Genomic DNA, 19,454 nt, shown 5'->3' with positions numbered 1-19,454 from the left:
CGAAAGGAACAGGATGGATTCAGGATGTCCTGCTAGGGCGTGGACCCTGGAAAACTGCGGGTACCAGGAGGGCAGGCAGAAGAGACTCGTCTCTTGCTCCCTAGGAGCTATGAGCTGAGGGCACCATCTGAGCAGGAGGGACAGACGGGTGCCCAGGGTTTGAGGAAAGAGGGGCGTGGGAAGGACGCATGCTAGAACTTCAGAGCAGTTCACCAGGTGCAGAATGGGGGTTATCGTGGGGACGGTGGGAGAAGGGGCAGTGGGGGCAGTACCCAGGGATGTTCTGTTTCATGTTCTCTGTGTTGCAGGTGAGCGTGGCGCTGGGCTGTGCCTCCCGTGGACGGACCATTGCTTTTGCTAGCACCTTTGCTGCCTTTCTGACTCGAGCATTTGATCAGATCCGGATAGGAGGCCTGTCTGAGAGCAACATCAACATTATTGGTTCCCACTGTGGGGTATCTGTTGGTAAGGGTTTTAATGCCATCATCTTGATAGCCTTCCTCCTTCACAGAGAAAGATAAGCATGTGATTGGTTAAACCATGAATTTCCTTATGGTTCCATGAAGTTTGATTATTCGAGTCTTTTTTTTGAAAGTGCCATGTCCTTTAAGTGTCAGACACTCAGGGCAACTTTTGAAGTGCATCTCTCGGTGGTACTGTTGTTTCAGACAGTGAGAAACAGTTGCCTATCCTGAGTGCCCCTTGTGTGTTGAGCTGTGTGCAGGTTATGGACAGGACTGGCAGAGTCATGGAGCCTTTTCTGCCCTCACTGTGGTTGCAATCTAACTGAAGGTGAACAGCATCACAGAGGACAAGGAGCATTCTGACTGGCTGCACAGCCTGCTCGGGGCGGGGGAGGACCACCACCCCCTCCTTCCTGCCTGGGGCAGCGAGAACCCTGGAGCATGACACAAGGCAGGAACTCTTACAAACACGCCCTTCTCAGAATAGTATTCACCTGGCAGGTGGGCTAGAAGGAAACCACAGGCAATGGGAAGCCGGAGAGGGGATTGAAAGAAGGTGTGCAAGGTGGGAGAAAGCCAGGCGGTGGGGAGGGGTCTAAGAGTGAAGAGAGAGGTGAGTGTGCCTCCTAACAGATGGAGCACTCTGCGATGGTGTGAAGAGCAAAACACACCAATCTCCAGGATTCCTCGCTTGGGAAACGTCAGGGAGTCATTTTCATGAATGACAGAAATGACATGGGAAGATGAGCCAGCTGGCGTGCCTGTGGCAGGCAGATGGGCTCAGTAGATATGGCTGCACACACTTCTAGAATGCCAGAGGTGCACATTGGGTAGCCATCTCAGGTACTCCATGGGAGAATGAGGCTGGACGAGATGGCTCTAGATGGAGCTGGAGTCACGGCTGTCTGGGTGAAGCTGGAGGCACAGGTGGTGGCCAGGGAGAGGAGACGCGATAGTGTTGCAGGGGCAGAGGGGCCTAGGTCCTTGAGCCCACCTGCAGCTGTGCTCAGTGTCAGTTTTGAAATAGTCACATGGAGAAAGTGGCCCTAGGTTCCATCCAAAGAAGAACTGGAAGACTAGGTGCAGTGGCTCATGCCCGTAATCCCAGCACTTGGTGAAACCTCATCTCTACTAAAATTAGAAAAATTAGCCAGGTGTGGTGGCACGCACCTGTATTCCAGCTACTCAGGATGCTGAGACAGGAGAATTGCTTGAACCCAGGAGGCAGAGGCTGCAGTGAGCCAAGATCACACCACTGCACTCCAGCCTGGCGATAGAGACTTTGTCCAAAAAAAAAAAAAAGCCAGGGCAGTGGCTCACACCTGTAATCCCAGCACTTTGGGAGGCCGAGGCAGGTGAATCACCTGAGGTCAGGATTTTGAGACCAGCCTGACCAATATGGTGAAACCCTATCTCTACTGAAAATATAAAACTTAGCCAGGCATGTTGGCACATGACTGTAATCCCAGCTACTTGGTAAGCTGAGGCAGGAGAATCACTTGAACCTGGGAGGTGGAGGTTGCAGTGAGCCGAGATCGTCCAGTGCACTCAAGCCTGGGCAACAGAGCAAGACTCTGTCTCAAAATAATAAGTTAATTTAAAAAAAAAAAAAAAAAAAGCTGGGCCGTTGAGGTTAGACAGTGGTCCTAGGCAAGGCAGTGTGCATGGTGACAGTCCCCTTCCTAGTTGAGAAGAGCTAAGCCACCCAGTGCACAATAAGATTTCTCTCACATTTCTGGCCAGAAACTGCATTCCCAGGTATACCCTAAAGTACCCTGTAGCACCCTCAACGTGCCTTAAAGGTGTGTTAACTACTTGGAAGGCCTGGAGAAATGAAAAACACCACTTTGGTATGTAAAACCCGGTCTCTGGATGTAGAAAAGGTAGAGCAGAAAAGGGAGAAAAAAGCCTGAGGACCTTCCTAAAGAGCACGGGTTCAGAGGCTTAGCAGGCCAAACTCAGGCCAATTCTCAGCCATTGTGGACAGTAGCTTGGAGTGATCCATCTGAAAAGTCAACTGGGAGCCTAACCCGAGGCGTCACAGTGTGACCTCAAGGGAGACAGGCGTGCAAGAACACAATGTAAATGAGTTACAAGGATGCAGTAGGACCATTTATGGGGCTCTGCTAGAACTTGGGACATCCAGTGGCAATAGGAATAATTGCTTCTTCAGAGCTAGAAGCGCGTGGAGGGCAGGTTCCTAATGGGGTTATGCTCATGTTTTAATTGGGCTGTGGTTCTCTCAGGTGAAGACGGTGCTTCCCAGATGGCCCTGGAGGATATAGCCATGTTCCGAACCATTCCCAAGTGCACGATCTTCTACCCAACTGATGCTGTCTCCACGGAGCATGCTGTTTCTCTGGCGGCCAATGCCAAGGTATTTTTGAGGAGACACTAGTTTCAGACAGAAAGGGCTTCTGGACTCTGCTACTAGTTTCATACTGATGATTGGGTCTTTTTTCTCAGCATAAAAGTGGTAATTCATTTTAGAAAATCTGGTGATAGAATTCTTTATAAAAAACAGGCGATTATGCACACAAACACATTTGCTTTGTAAAAGAGTCAAACAGTACAGGATACTGAACAGAACCTGACAGCCTGTCTCAGTCAGGGCTCAGCAGAAGATGCACGGACCATTCTGGGTATTGTAAACAGGAGAAGGTGTTTAACAAAGGTTGCTTAAGAAGCCGCAGGAGCAAGCCCCAGGCAGAGTCCCAGACTATAGTGTTTTAGCCCCCAGTGGCTGCAGCCAGAAGTGAAGAAGCTCCTGCTGCGTCCTGACATCCAGGAAGCTGGAGAGCCGGTGGTAGGATGCCACTACAGACGAATCTGTGTTCCCTGGCCCTGGCTTGCCTTTGGAACAGCTTAGGGCGCCAAGAGTGTGTGGGACCTCATGCAAGGGCATCAGATGGACAGAATCAAATTCCTCTTTAGAACCTAGCCGCACGGGAGACAAGGCAGTGTGGTCTTGATCTTTCCAGCCTGTCCTGCTAACGTTCAGCAGGCTCCCCTTGCCACCCTGCACCTCACCCATGCCCCATACAGGTAACCCCTGGCACAGTTGGGGTGGGGACTATACGTTCCCTTTCCAAGCACTCATGGGTTCTTTGATTTTTTTTTTTTTTAATATAAGTGGGCTCCCACTTTACATATTACTATGTACTTTTCTTTCTTTTTTTTTTTTTTTTTTTTTTTAGACAGTCTCACTCTGTCGCCCAGGCTGGACTGCAGTGACACGATCTCGGTTCTCTGCAGCTTCTGCCTCCGCCTCCCAGGTTCTTCCGCCTCAGCCTCCTGAGTAGCTGGGACTAGAGGTCGGCTACACCACGGCCGGCTAATTTTTGTATTTTGGGGGAGAGATGGGGTTTCACCATGTTGGCCAGGCTAGTCTAAAAACTCCTGGCCTGAAGCAATCCACCTGCCTTGGCCTCCCAAAGTGTTGGGATTACAGGCATGAGCCACCACACCTGGCCAATTGTATACCTTTAAAATTAGTTTATCTTGGAGATCGTTCTGTGATTTCACACATACTATAGGATTTCATTTCTAGAAAGGTCAAGAGAGGCGCAAAACAAGATTAGGTGGTAGAAATTAGAGTAGAGGTTGCTTCTTAGTGGGTGGAGACTGACTGGAAAGAGGCACAAGGGCTCTGCTGGCGGAAACACTGCTGGGCTTGGATGAGGGCTCCACGGTGGATGCAGCATTCGGGAAGTGCTGAACTTAGGATGTATGCAATTCACTGCAGCTGAGTTATGCCTTGGTGAAGACACTGAATAAAGATGGGTCATGGCATATGAATGAACAGTAGCGACGTTTCTTGCTATATTCGTTTATGATGCATCCATTAATATGTATGTAAATTAACAAATACTTTAGACATACAAGTGTTTATTTATGCTGGTAAATGTTTATGTGCTCAAATTGGTCATAAAAATGTATTTACATCTGATCGGGAAAGGGGCAAGTCATCTTGTATTCAGATAGATGTTTATGGTCTTTCTAAGGGTGAAACATTATAAGCTATTGTGGCAAAAGTTAATGTTCTGACATTCTTTTCTGGGCTTTCTAGTCAATGTGAGTCAGTGCTCCTGCTGTGAGTTAATGTTCTGTGCAGACAGAACAAGTCAGTGAGTATTGGGGAATCTTTCAAGGGGATTGGTGTGATGGCACGGGGAGCTCGTCCTTCAGGGCAGCCCCAGGGCCCTGCTGGGACGTGTTGTCCACTGGCTGTATATGCTCACCCCTTGCTCCAAAGCCTACAGTTTTAGTAAAAAGAGCTGTCCTGTTCACACCCCTCCTTCACTTCTTTCAATGTCTGTTGTTGGAAATTCATTGTTTGCTTTTCTAAACCATGGCTCCATTTATGTCCCAGGGGATGTGCTTCATTCGGACCACCCGACCAGAAACTATGGTTATTTACACCCCACAGGAACGCTTTGAGATCGGACAGGCCAAGGTAAGGGCTTAAGCGCTCCAGTGTTACTCAGTATCATCTCCTGTAAAAAGAACACTTCTGAATCTATCACCAGATATCTTCAGGGTTGAGACATCATCCTTTCTTTGCTGTCATTTTTTTAAAAAACAATTGTGATCTTTACCTGCTTTTCCTTGGGAAGGAACATTCTATGAACTTCAGCTTAGCCTGAACTTCTCTGCTTTCCAAATGGAGTCTTTTGTTGTTGAGCTCAAAGATAATAACATGAAGCCACTTGAGCATCGTGGCTGTAATTTATCTTGGCTGCAAGCTAAACAAAACAGAAGCCAGCACTTTGGGAGGCCAAGGTGGGAAGATTGCTTGAGGCCAGGAATTCCAGAGCAGCCTGGGCGACATAGTGAGATTCCCATCTCTACAAAAATTTTTAAAATTAACTGGGAGGCCGGGCGCGGTGGCTCACCCCTGTAATCCCAGCACTTTGGGAGGCCGAGACGGGCGGATCACGAGGTCAGGAGATCGAGACCACCCTGGCTAACACGGTGAAACCCCGTCTCTACTAAAAATACAAAAAAATTAGCCGGGCGCAGTGGCGGGCGCCTGTAGTCCCAGCTACACGGGAGGCTGAGGCAGGAGAATGGCGTGAACCCAGGAGGCGGAGCTTGCAGTGAGTGGAGATCGTGCCACTGCACTCCAGCCTGGGCGACAGAGGAGACTCCGTCTCAAAAAAAAAAAAAAAATTAACTGGGTATGGTGGCATGCACCTGTGGCGTCAGCTACTCAGGAGGCTGAGGAAAGAGGATAGAGGAGCGCAGGAATTCAAGGCAGCAGTGAGCTATGATGGATTGCACCACTGTACTCCAGCCTGGATGACAGAGTAAGACCCTGTCTCTAAAAACAAAACAAGACAAAAAATAATAGAAATTACTTGAAATGAATAATCTGTTAGGTTCCGATTTTACAGATCTGAGGCCAGGAATAAAAGGGAACATGATCTCTGGTATTCTCGCAAAAGCCCTGAGAAGTTAGGTTATCTTTAGATGAGGATTGGAGAAGGTAAGTGTCTTACTTAAGGGTTTACAGCTTGTGAGTACCAAGACCAGAATCCAGGCCTGAGTAGTGAGCCCAATCTCCCCAGGCCTACCTACCACACTGACCATCCCCTGCTCAGCCTGCTTGTCAGGGCCATGCATGGGGAAAACCAGAAACTTCTATGGAGAAAATAAGTGACTCTGCTCACCTAGGGAGTGGAGCTTGCAGACATTTTGGCATGCTTCCTTCCTGTCTTTGTTCTAGGCATACATGTATATTTTACACAGTTGCGATCGTACTGTATAGAAAGGTTTGCCCATAGCCACTCTCGAAAGAGCAGCAGGTAACATCTGATTTGGTTGCTAAGGACTAGGCTGCTCCAGAATTCCCAGTTGCAAGTGCTCAGAATGGCCAGAGTGCTGCCATAAAGCAGGTGTTTCCAGAACTGTCCACTGCGTGCCATGAGGTAGCTGGAAAACGCCACCGAATAGAAAAGTCAGTGTCCACCTTTGGTGTTAACTACAGGTTCTGTTTCTATGGGGAGGGTCTCTTGACATCCACATGGTTTGCAGAGCTTGCTTATTTCCGTCATCTTTTTTCTAATAATTTTCCTGTCCTGACAAAAGCAAGTAAATTTACTGCTAGTAAAGAATGTGAGTTAAATGTGTGTGATAACATGCATGGCATGGATCATTAGAGGGCTGGGCTTTGCAAAGAGGACATGAATATGTGTGCATACGTGTATATGTATTTTAAGAGGCCAGGGCATCCTCAAAGAATGGGGTGGCTCAGAAACCCTATCCGTACCATCAGCAGTGGTTCTTAAGCTACAGGGAAACCTATACAGAGAGGAAGTGGAGAATAATTCCAGATGCCTCCTCCGATGGGTAGCTTTGGAGGCAACTAAACTATGAAAGAAGCCCAGGAACTCTGTCTTTGCTTGCAGAATGGTACGTTAATGAGAGCGAGGGCTTTGATGTCAGCCCCGCCTGGTTGTGGGTCCCAGCCCTGCCCTGGGCCACTTCCTCCTGCTTTGAGATTTGCTTTCCTCAGCTGCAGAATGGTTGTGCCACTGAACAGATCTTACAGGGAGGCTGTGAGGGTTCTCAGAGCTCAGGCACACAAGATCTTAGCACTGAGCATGTTTCCAGTGCCCAGCATGTTCCCATTAACATGTTAGTCATTGGAGTCCAATATTTGCGTGCCATAGTGAGCTCTCAAACCAGACTCCTGGTGGCTATGTGGCATATCCATGCTCCAGGACAGCTGGAGCAGTGTAACTGCCTATCAAAAAGTATGTGTCCTGACTCGTAAATGCATCTGATTTTTTTAGTAGCAAATTATTAAGGAGTGAAATTGTTAGAATTGGAGGATAGCAGCATAGCAAAGTGCCTTCCACTTTGAGATGCATTCTGTGTGTAGTAACCACGGTGTTCTGTTTTGCTGGCACTATACCAGGTCCTCCGCCACTGTGTCAGTGACAAGGTCACAGTTATTGGAGCTGGAATTACTGTGTATGAAGCCTTAGCAGCTGCTGATGAGCTTTTGAAACAAGGTCAGTTGGTTGAGTCTGAGCATTGAAGTTCAAGCTGGGAAGAGGTAGGACTTCAACTACCTCCTATGCCCTGAGTGCTCTTTTTATTTTTATCCCTGCATGTTAGTTAGCTAAGTCTGTTTCTTGTACCAAGCTGGTTTTTGCTGTTCTGCAGATATTTTTATCCGTGTCATCGACCTGTTTACCATTAAACCTCTGGATGTCACCACTATCATCTCCAGTGCAAAAGCCACAGAGGGCCGGATCATTACAGTGGAGGATCACTACCCGCAAGGTGTGTGTGGGCATTGGGAATGCTTTGGAAGGTTTGGTGTTTTTGTTTTCCTTGATTGGCCACATGGCATGCTCTCAGGCATCACCTATAGTCTACCTCTCACCCAGCATGCCTTTGTTGTTTGGTGTTCACTAAGCGTGGGGCCACGCTTATCCACATCTGTGTGTCCCCAACAGAGTGCACAGTGCCCAGTCACCAGGTCGAGTCAGTGGCAACACAGAGGAGTGGCTATTGCAGGCAAGCGAGGCGTCATGAAAAGCATCACTGTTTCTTTAGGTTTGGAATGACGAATAGTATGCCCCAGGCCAGGCATGGTGGCTCACACCTGTCATCCCAGCGCTTTGGGAGGCTGAGGCAGGTAGATCGCTTGAGGCCAGCCTGGTCAACATGGTGAAACCCCAGCTCTACTAAAAATACAAAAATTAGCTGGGTGTGGTGGTGCACGCCTGTAGTCCCAGCTACTTGGGAGGTGGAGGCAGGAGAATCACTTGAACCCAGGAGGTGGAGGTTGCAGTGAGCTGAGATCATACCATTGCACTCCAGCTTGGGAAACAGAGTAAGACTCTGCCTCAAAAAAAAAAAAAAAAGTGTGCCCTGACGAAAGAAGCAGGAATAGTGCCTTGCAAGCAGAGAACACAGCAAGTGCAGAAAAACAGTGTATCAGGGAGAAGGGGCTGGGCAGTGTTTGCGCCTGGAAAGGTTAAGTGGGACAGATGTGATGCAAGGAAGAGCATCATGTGTCCACGCAGCAGGGGCCCTGAGCCTGCACAAGTGGTGCCTGATTCTCTTGAAGGACTCCTGGGACCCAGCACACAGTTGTCCTCACACCTGAGGTTGATGACAGGGAAAGGATGCAGGGTGGGATCCACCAGGGCAGGAACAAAGAAGTCCTGCCCCAGCCTTCCCCTGGTCCCACAAGGGGCATACTGAGAAGTGCCTCCCACGCATTCAAAGGCCTCTGTGTGTTGAGGCTTTAAGGCTGAGGAGCTGCTTTCACGAAAGGGCCTAACATCCTTGTTTTCCCAGGTGGCATCGGGGAAGCTGTCTGTGCGGCCGTCTCCATGGATCCTGACATTCAGGTTCATTCGCTGGCAGTGTCAGGAGTGCCCCAGAGTGGGAAGTCCGAGGAATTGCTGGATATGTATGGAATTAGTGCCAGACATATCATAGTGGCCGTGAAATGCATGTTGTTGAACTAAAATAGCTGTTAGCTTTGGTCTTTTGGCCTCTTTACCCTATGTTTATGTTTGTTCCAAAACCATCATTTAAATCTATACTGTCAGGCTTTGTTTCTTAAAAGCAAAGCCAGCTAACACCTTTTTTCATCCCTAGTTTGGAAATTCAAGCTAACTACTTATCCTTTAAACGGTGACTGCATATGCAAGTACCACTGTAATTTTTGAATCATTAAAGGGAGTTACACAACTTTAAGTGAAAAAAATAGGTAACAAAACAACCACCTGATAGTAAGTTTTCTGATAAGACTATAGATAAGTGGTAGAGGTCATCAGTTCTTCAAAAGTGTTTCCTTCGTAACTGGTAGAGGTAATAGTTTTTACAGTGTATTTCCTTCATGAGTAAAGAAAATGTGAATTGAAGTATAGATTGCAGTAGCCTAGGTTCCACAGCACAATAACACCATGACACCTACCGCTGTTCCCACCTTGGAATTCTGTGCCATGCCACCTGCAGCCACCCTGGAATTCCCTTCACTGTTTGCCTTAATCTCCCCTCCACAGTTGAGAGGCTGTCAGGCAGCAGCAAAAGCTTGTTAGGATGTCCTGTACTGCTTGTGATGAAGGTCTCCACACTGTACTGTTCAAGTCAATGTTAATAAAGCATTTCAAAACCAGCTGCTTTATTCAGCACGTGCCTTCTGTGTGAATCAGTTTCTCAGTGGTCAGTTCCTAAATAAGGAAAGAGCTTTTATCTAAACCAGAAGGAGAATGAGCTGTGGCCCCCACCAGTAAACCTGGGAAAGAATAATGGGCTGCAGAGGAAGCACTTACTCGAAAACAACACATGGCCTGAAAAGCTGTCCCTGAGCTGATGCCTTGCTGTCAGCTATAAGCACATAAAGTATGTGGCTAGAGGGCAGGTGCGGTAGCTCACGCCTGTAATCCCAGCACTTTGGGAGGCCAAGGCAGGTGGATCACCTGAGGTCAGGAGTTCAAAGACCAGCCTGGACAACATGGTGAAACCCCCTCTCTACTAAAAAATACAAAAATTAGCCAGGCATGGTGGTGCACACCTATAATGCCAACTACTCAGGAGGCTGAGGCAGGAGAATTGTTTGAACCCAGGAGGTGGAGGTTGCAGTGAGCTGAGATCCTGCCATTGTACTCCAGCCTGGGCAACAGAGCAAGACTCCACCTCCAAAAAAAAAATTTTTAAGTATGTGGCTAGAATCAGAGAGCCAGAAAAAGTTGAACCTGAGCTTCAAAACTAGATTTAAAATTCTACTAGATGTGTCTGCTGTGTCACATTCCTGTTTTGGCTTTGGTTTTGTTTTGAGACAGGGTCTCACTATGTTGCCCAGGCTGGTCTCAAAGTCCTGGCCTCAAGTGATCCTCACGCCTGGACCTCCCAAGGTGCTGGGGTTGGAATTATAGGTGTGAGCCACCATGCCCAGCCCATTCCTTATTTTGCCCAAATTAAGTGGTCAGAGATCTTTGGTGTCATGACCAGTGTGACTGAGGAGTTGTTCCAGAATGTGCAGGATAGAGATGGAAGCACTGGCCTGGGGCTTGGAGTCCTCAGGACCTTTTCCTACTCCTGCCCTTGTAAGTCACTGAGCTGGTTTCCTGGCCTGTAAAATGAGCATGATGATGCTGCTTATTTCATAAAATTTCAAAATTTATTTTGTAAAAATAGTTTCTATAGGGCGATTGCAGAAAATTTAGAAAATGCAAAGAAGCAAAAATTTTTTTACCTCATTTATCTCACTATTTCAAGGTAATCACAGCTTCTCACACTCCAGACAGTTTTACTCAAAGTATACAATTTAGTGGTTTTCATTCTTTTTATGGCCACCTACTATTCTATTGTACAGAGATAACACATTTTCTTCCATTCAGTTGATGAATGTGGATTAGTTCCACTTTTATCTCTTGTGAATAGTGTTCTGACAATTCACATATTTTGTGAAGGAGTAGATGTCACAAAATATGTGAAAGATTTTGTGTAGATGTAGATTTTCCCTTCTTAGGGACGTGTATACTAGGAGTGGAATTGAATTGCTGTGTTGCAGGATAATTCTGTGTGTACCCTTTCAAGTGTGTGGTGGGGGATGGTGTTTAAATACCGTTTTGCGAGGAGTACATGCAGTGACACTGAAGGTGGCTGTAAAGCATTACTTTAGAGGAAGGCATTCTTAACAGACAAGCCATGCTTGCTTGTATTCAGGTGCAAAATGTCGGATTTGGTGAGACAACAGGACACAGCGCACTGTGGCAACAAATAGAGCAACAAATTTCATGATTAAAATGTATAATTTCTAAACACACGAAAGAGCCCCCAAAGCCTCACTTCAGTCCCCTAGAAGATTCTGGGCAGAAACAGTAGGGCAGATCAAAGTAATGAGCACGGCCGGGCGCGGTGGCTCAAGCCTGTAATCCCAGCACTTTGGGAGGCCGAGATGGGCGGATCACGAGGTCAGGAGATCGAGACCATCCTGGCTAAAACGGTGAAACCCCATCTCTACTAAGAAATACAAAAAATAGCCGGGCGAGGTGGCGGGCGCCTGTAGTCCCAGCTACTCGGGAGGCTGAGGCCGGAGAATGGCGTGAACCCGGGAGGCGGAGCTTGCAGTGAGCTGAGATCCGGCCACTGCACTCCAGCCTGGGCTACAGAGCGAGACTCCGTCTCAAAAAAAAAAAAAAAATGAGCACAGGAGCCATGATCGCCCAGCGAGGGGAGTGAGCCCTGTTCCCAGCTTGGCCTGGCTATGGCTTCTGAGTAGACAAGTGTGTTTCTTAGCTGTTACGAGACTGGTAATGAATACTCCCTGGAAGATGCCATGGACCCTGGCCTCGGGCCAGCCCCCTCGCCCTTGAGTCCTCCTAACACCTTGCTGCTCTGATTACTTCCCATGGAGAAGCCACCCAGCAGGGACTCGGGAAGCATGTATCCCAAAACCTGGCTTGAATCCCCAAATCTGCTTCTTGACTGTGGGGCCTTGGGTAGCTGTAGAAGGGGATGATGGCGCTCATGACGGGGACAGTATGTATCACACAGGGCTGTGGTCAGGATGTTAGTGCCATCATTTTGAAACACCCATGCAGGCCTGCCCTGCATACCTGGCAGCTTCCTATTCCCCGGCGCACCCTTGGCTGGCCAGCCCCATTGTCCCCTCCTCACGCTCCTTCCCCGCCTCACTGGGGTTATGTTGGGGTTGGCAGCAACCAACCCACCTGCCCATTCCTGGGCCAGCCAGCCCCCGGGCTGCTCTCCTGTCCCCGCCGTCCCACCGCCCTCCCTGGACACCAGCTACCCACTATCAGACACCGCCTCGCGCCAGCCCCGCACACCCTCCCACCCCGGAGGGAACGGAGGTGCAGGTGCGGCGTGGGTGGAGGCATGCAGCCCGGGCCCTTCTGGACACCAATGCAGGGAGGAAAGTCCTGGAGAGCCGGACACTCGCCTTCACCCTCGGAGCCCGGCCTCCCCTGGGCAGCCAAGAGAGGTTCTACCGCTTCATGAGGCCTCCTCACCCTGCCAGGCCGAGGTTGGGGTTAGAGAAGCTGGGTCGTTAGATTCGGGAGAGCTAGAATGATCCAACGTGTCATTCCGTACTTGGGTGAGGAAGCCAAGCACACAGAGTTACCGCTCAGGGCAGGACCTGGGCTGCAACTGGTATCAGGGCCCATCTGAGACATTCCCTCCCTCCCTAAGTGTGTACCTGACACTAGTTCTGGGTCTAACGACAACAATCTGGTTGTAGAGGGTCTCCTGGATGATACAAGTGAGTGTCCCCTGGCAAGGCTCCTCCCCAGGTAAACTTGCGACAGAGTTCTCCAACAAAGAAACACCAGTCCCACAGACACGGGAGGTCGAACCACCTCCATTACCAAGGGAGGTGCAGAGGGACTGGGGGCTCCTTGAGTCTCAGCTTCAACCAAGGCCAACCAGATGGCCCAATTCCGGGTTTCAGGGTCCCATTCTTCCCAAATCACTGCCCACGATTCACGTGTGAAATGTGGCGAGGCTGGGAATTCATCACTTTGGGAATCTGTAACTGGCACAATCAAATGTGATTGTCAGAACTGTCAGCCCTGCAGGTACAAGGAGTAAGGGAATTTTGAGGCCTTTCCTGGAAGCACCCTGGTTCTCTCACTGTGGCTTGAGCCGAGAGTTAGGGAGCCTGAGCCCATCGTGTCTTCATAGTACATAGTCAGGGCCACTAAGGATCATCCCATACCACAGCCCTCATAGCCATCTGCGACCACCATGACAGTCAGGTGCAGCAAGGACTTGAGCTCCCTGGTACTTACTTCAGTTGGCCCATCATCCCAAGCAACCGAAGTGACAGCTCGATTAACTGTGAAGCCACTGCAGGCCATGGATGGCTCGTGCCCCACTTCCCACTGGGAAAATGCTCAACCCTGCACTCCAGCCCAAAGGCAGGACCAGACCAATCCCCAAACTCCGTATACGTAGGCCTTTTCTTCTAGAACCTCACCCAGGGCCAGTTGTGGGTTAGTCAGGAACCAGTTAGGAGACAAAAATACACACCTAGTAAAGGGAATTGAAAGCATGTTTACTTGGGGTTTGAGGGCTGAAAGTGCAAAAGGGACACTGAAGTAACAGAGTTGGTGAAGGCAGAAGCTATAACCCCCAGAGCGGGGGGGGGGGGGCAAAAATAAAGACATTGGGGTGGCCAGGAGTCTAGTAGTGAGCCTGGGAGCATGGAAGGCCTAGGGCTCCAGACTCCAAGGAGGGGCTGCTGCAGTGCATCACAGAAGTAGGAAGCCACATTATCTGCTAAGAACGGGGCAAGAGGAAGTGTCTTTGGTATCATCTTCCAGGTCACTCATTCTGTCTTCAGGGGCATCGATTTGCTGTTGAGTTCATCAGATGAGATTTTTATTTCAATGACCAGGCTTGTGTATGTGCTGCTTTTCAAATCTCCCTGGACTTCTAAACTAACTTTTCTCTTTTGTATCCCTTTCTTTCTACCCTCAGGTGGTTGTATCAGAGACTATTAGAGATCTGAGGAGTCAGTAGCTTGACATCACAATAATGCAAACATCTATGAGAACTGCTCTGTGATCTGCTGAGAATTCTAAGCTGGTCAGTCTGTGCTTGCAGAGTTCACCCGATTAGGCCAGAGAGGAGAACAGTGGTTCTCATTTTACCCTACTCTGTTTTTCGTGTGATGACCCGAGGCCTGTGAGATACTGAGCCAGACTTACCTCCGACTCCTTCCTTCCACATGCACCACAATCCACACACCACACACCACGGGGAATCTCAGAGGGCAGGAGCGGGAGTGAGGGCAGCAAATCCGAGAAAGGGCTCAGGCTCTGGAGCCCAACTTCATGAGTCACATTTCCCTCCTGTTCTTGTCTGAAAATGGGGGTAACACTGGCACCGACATCCTAGGGCTGCTGTAAGGAGGGGGTGGATGCTCCCAGCCATTGCTGACAATGATGTGATTGGGGCTCTTCGATGATTCCACCCCAGAACTGTGACAGGTCCAGCCTGACAGGTCCAGCCTTGCTCTTTGACCTGGCCACTGATTCTCCATGATGGTGGCCAGTGCTGTCATTGTGAGGCTGTGGGCCCCACTTCAGCTTTACCTCCAAAAGTCCTGTGGCAGAATCCTGGGGTGATGTGTCCCCTCTAGGGAAGGTAAGTTGTCTCTGCCAGGATCCCAGCAGTATGACTGCACCAGGGAGGTGAGGCGATCTGTCAGCCGGGGCTCACAGAGACCTGAGCCCTTTCCCCGCGCCTGTGGGCAGGCAGGCCATGCTACAGGGTGCTCAAGGCACCTGCTGGGAGGCGGGCAGATTCCTCCTCGCCTGCTCACACAGACCCAGGCTGATATGGACCTGCTATTCCTGAGCTCCCTGTGCTGAGGGAGGGCTCACACCATCTTTCCTTTATCCCAGAGGTAACCCTGCAAAAACACTGGATTGAGCTGAGGGGCTCCGTTCGGCACACTCACCACCTGAAGGCACAAAGACTCCTGTCCCAGAGGCCATCAAGACCAAGCACAGCAAGCTGCCACTGCACGGGCCCAGCCTCAGGTCCTGCTTAGGCCTGTTTTTTCTTTGTTTGCTGGTTTCTTTGTTTGTTATTTTTTTCTCTGTATTTAGAGACGGGGTCTCACCTTGTTGCCCAGGCTGGTCTCCAGCGATCCTTCCGCCTCGGCCTCGCAAAATGCTGGGATTACAGGTATGACCCACTGAGCCCCGACCCCTCTGCGTTTTCATTTGCCCTTTGTTTCTACCCAGGGACCGCCCTCACTCACCTGTGGCCCAAGTATGCTTGAAATGACACAACTACAAGTTGTATCATTGCTCCTTTCCTTGCCTTCTCCCAAACTCCACTACGGATGCATGGAGGACAGGCAATGGGGTCTGACAGGTGCGAGGCTCATCCCAGCCTAGTCAGCACTGGCTCATGTAACCTAGACCACAGGCTATAGCCGGACAGGGCTGGTGGGGTGACCTGCCCAGCTTGGGTCAATCAGGAATTTGTAACAGGCACTCAGAAATCCCACCTACAGTTGGGCAAGGTGGCTCACGCCTGTAATCCCAAGACTTTGGGAGGCCCAGGTGGGCAGATCACGAGGTCAGGAGTTGGAGACCAGCCTGGCCAACGTGGTGAAACCCCGTCTCTACTAAAAATACAAAAAATTAGCTGGGCATGGTGGCGCATGCCTGTAATCTCAGCTACTCGGGGGGCTGAGGCAGGAGAATTGCTTGAACCCCGGAGGCAGAGGTTGCAATGAGCCAAGATCACACCACTGTACTCCAGCCTGGGACCACAGAGCAAGACTCCTGTGTCTCGGAAAAAAAGAAAAACAAAAAAGAAATTCCACCTACAGTCTCCTCACTCTCTAGTGGGTGTTAAAATGAACTTTCCGTAGCCACTTTGGGCAGAGGGAGGATACAGTCTAATCCTGCATGCCCTAGAAGGTCATGCAGGCTGTTCTCTGCACAAGGACACCTTCCCGGGGAGTGAGAGGGCTGAAATCCCTCCCGTGTCCTCGCCTCCAGCTGACTACCTGCCTGGAGAGCGGAGTGCCTCTTGCTGATCCGCACACAAGCCTGCAGGGGCGGGTGGGGGCCCTGGAGCCCAGACAGGCACCAAGCAATCTTGCAGCCCTACACGGTGAGGACAGGGGAACTGGCGGAGTTCCACCTGTTGGCTCCTCTCCCTCCTGACCTTCCCATGGGAATCCTTCCATGAACCGTTGGCACAAAGAAATTGAAGTGGGTTTCTCCATTGCTACCCTCACCATCTAGGACTCCACTGTCCTTTTTTTTTCTGAGACGGAGTTTGGCTCTTGTTGCCCAGGCTGGAGTGCAATGCCGCTATCTCGGCCCACGTAAAGGGCATGGTGGCGTGTACCTTTAGTCCCAGCTACTCGGTAGGCTGAGGTGGGAGAACTGCTTAAACCCAGGAGGTGAATGTTGCAGTGAGCCGAGATTGTGCCACTGCACTCTAGCCTGGGTGACAGAGTGAGACTCTATCTCAAAAACAAAGAAGTTGAAATTATAAAAAAGCTTTAAAAAAAATCACTACAAAATGTGTAGCACAATGGGTTTTTTTTTTTTTTTTTTTTTTTTTTTTGAGACGGAGTCTCACTGTGTCACCCAGGCTAGAGTGCAGTGGTGCAATCTCGGCTTGCTGCAACCTCCGCCTCCTGGGTTCAAGTGATTCTTCTACCTCAGCCTCCCGAGTAGCTGGGACGACAGGCACATGCCACCACACCCAGCTAATTTTTGTATTTTTAGTCGAAACGAGGTTTCACCATATTGGCCAGTTTGGTCTCGAACTCCTGACCTCGTGATCCACCCGCCTCAGCCTCAGAAAGCGCTGGGATTACAGGCGTGAGACACCGCGCCCGGCCAGATTATGGGCCTTAAATTGTTTAACTATGTGGGTGATTGCACAGAAGAATAGTATAAATAACTTTATACTACTTTATACATGGGATAACTTGCTTCAAGTTGTTTCAAAAACCGTTTTTTTGTTTTTGTTTTTGTTTTTGAGACAGAATCTTGCTCTATCACCCAGGCTGGAGTGCCATGGTGCCATCCTGGCTCAGTGCAACCTCTGCCTCCTGGGTTCAAGCGATTCTCCTGCCTCAGCCTTGTGAGTAGTTGGGATTATAGGCGAGGGCACCACCACGCCGACTAATTGTGTTATTTTATTAGAGACGGGGTTGCACTATGTTGGTCAGGCTGGTCTCGAACTCCTGACCTCAAACGATCCACCAGCCTCGGCCTCCCAAAGTGCTGGGATCACAGGTGTGAGCCACCGCGTCCGGCCTCAAAAACCTCTCAATGATTCGCTTGAATATGTGTAAAGTGATGCACAGGCCACCCTGAAGACTCTGGTGGTTTCTACTGAAACTACACATCAGGCCAGGTGCGGTGGCCAGTGCCCAGTGCCCAGAATCCCAGCAAATCCCAGCACTTTGGGAGGCTGAGGTGGATCACCTGAGCCCAGGAATCCCAGACCAGCCTGAGCGACAAAGCGAGACCCATCTCTACAAAAAGTAAAAAATTAGGTGGACGTGGTGGTGGCGTGCGCCTGTAGTCCCAGCTACATGGAAGGCTGAGGCCGGAGGCTGAAGCCCTCGCTAGGGTGGAGAGGTCAAGGCTGTAGATGAGCCCTCATCGCGCCACTGCACTCCAGACTGGGCGACAGAGTGAGACCCTGCCTCAAAAAAAAAAAAAAAAAAAAAAGAAGAAAGAAGAAGGAAGAAGGAAGAAGGAAGGAAGGAAGGAAGGAAGGAAGGAAGGAAGGAAGGGGAGAAGAAGAAGAAGAAGAAAGAAGAAAGAAGAAGAAGAAAGAAGAAGAAGAAGAAGAAGAAGAAGAAGAAGAAGAAGAAGAAGAAGAAGAAGAAGAAGAAGAAGAAGAAGAAGAAGAAAGAAGAAAGAAGAAAGAAGACAACATTACAAATAAAGCTATACATCCACTTCTGCACTTCTGCGTGGACTCGAGCGTTCAAGACGGGCGTGGCAACCCGATGACAGGAAACCCTGCAAGTTCGTGCTCCCAGGAGGCTCTTCCGTAAGGGCCACCAGCCACGGGAAACCACGACCTTGTCCCTCACCAGGAAAAGCTCAGCCTGTGGCTCCGCGAGCGTGGACCGTTCCGTGGCCATGAGCGAGAAGAACCACGGACCCCCGCCAAGAGCTGGGATGGATCTCACGGGCGGGAGGCGGAGGGTACTCGGCCCACCCCAGCGGAGGGCAGCGTGTGGGTCCGTTGAGATAACGCTCCGCGGACTCGATGACTCCTGGAGCAGAGCCCTGGCCGCGCTGCACCGCGGGAGGGAGGAGCTGCGTCTACTGCGGGGCCATGAGAGGGAGGAGCCGGTCCGGGGATGGGGGCGGGGGGGCAGAGACTGGAACCCGCGCAAGCGCGGAAATGCCCACGGCCGCGCCCTCCCGCGCGAACCGCGGCGACACCCGGGCCGCCCTCAGAGGGCACGGATGTCGCGCCGCGCTCCCGGGGTGCTTCAGTTGCGCCCACGGCCGACGCCCGGCAGCGGCGGGCAGGTGCCACGACCTCTGGACGTTTCTCGCCCCTTCTCGGGAATGGAACGCTTAGAGAAGCGCAGGTCCGCACCCAAAACACAAGGCGGCACTGTTGCGTGTGCACCGACGACTCTGCGGCCAGCGCCCCGGCTCTCTTCCCGGGAACGCTTAGGAGCCAGAGAGCGCCGCGCCGCGCCACGCCACGCCACGCCCGGCAGGGCCGCAGCAGCGCGCACGCGACAGGGTGTCGTCCATTGGGCAGCAGGAGCGTCCGCCAAGGGCGAGGGGCGGGAATTCCGTGCAATCTGAGCACGGTCATTGGCGAGGACAGGCGAAGAGGAGGCTGGATAGGCGGGTCGGGGCGGAGCTTCCTGTGGGCGCCTGGAGCCTCCGGGGAGCGACCGAGGCGGAGGTGGGGAGCGAGGCAGCTGTGGGCTCCGGCGGGCAGAGACTAGGTCTGTCCCTCCACGCCCCGCCCCGCCCCACCCCACCCAACCCCGCCGCCGCCGCCGCCTCGGCATCGCCTTCCGAGCCTCCCAGTCCTGGGCCGGCCCTGCGGGACATGCGCCGAGTCCCCTTCCCGTGCAGACCGGCGGTCACTGTCCTCCCCCGGGGACGAGGCGGACAGGCGTCCCCCGAGATCAGGGCCCGGGAAGCCCCGTGAGCCGCTCTCGCCTGGGCGCCGTCGAGGGGCCGCCCCGCCCTTCCCACTCCACTGTGCTCCGAAAGTGCTTCGGGGCGCGTCTGGGGAGTCGTGGGGAAGCAGGGCCGTCCCCACCCGTCCACCCGGCAGCGTCCAGGGATAGGTGGGCAGAGCGGGCGGGCGGGCGGGCGTCCTGGGGGAAGCGGCGTCTGGAGGTGTCTGTGCAGCGTTCCGCGGTGGCGCGCGGTGGGGGTAACAAAGTCTTGCCCGTCCCTTGACAGCGGTGGCCGCCGGGGAGGGAATCCTGCTCTGCTGCGGGCGGTCGTGGGCTGG

General features: G+C 51.3%; 1 protein-coding gene across 1 annotated transcript in view; it reads left to right on the top strand.

The window, feature by feature from the left end:
* The window catches only part of LOC105467947 (transketolase like 1), a 32,515-nt gene extending 22,906 nt beyond the window's left edge, over positions 1 to 9,609 (top strand). Inside the window, exons 8-13 of the mRNA XM_011717782.2 lie at positions 309 to 465; positions 2,711 to 2,841; positions 4,837 to 4,920; positions 7,387 to 7,483; positions 7,638 to 7,757; positions 8,784 to 9,609. Coding sequence (XP_011716084.1) covers positions 309 to 465; positions 2,711 to 2,841; positions 4,837 to 4,920; positions 7,387 to 7,483; positions 7,638 to 7,757; positions 8,784 to 8,956 — 762 coding nt within the window. The 3' untranslated portion in view covers positions 8,957 to 9,609. The remainder of the gene's footprint in view (positions 1 to 308; positions 466 to 2,710; positions 2,842 to 4,836; positions 4,921 to 7,386; positions 7,484 to 7,637; positions 7,758 to 8,783) is intronic.
* Positions 9,610 to 19,454: the final 9,845 nt, after the last annotated feature.

This window comes from Macaca nemestrina, chromosome X, assembly GCF_043159975.1.
Source record: "Macaca nemestrina isolate mMacNem1 chromosome X, mMacNem.hap1, whole genome shotgun sequence".
In the NCBI taxonomy this organism is placed as follows: domain Eukaryota; kingdom Metazoa; phylum Chordata; class Mammalia; order Primates; family Cercopithecidae; genus Macaca; species Macaca nemestrina.
This window is presented reverse-complemented; position numbering and strand designations above follow the sequence as displayed.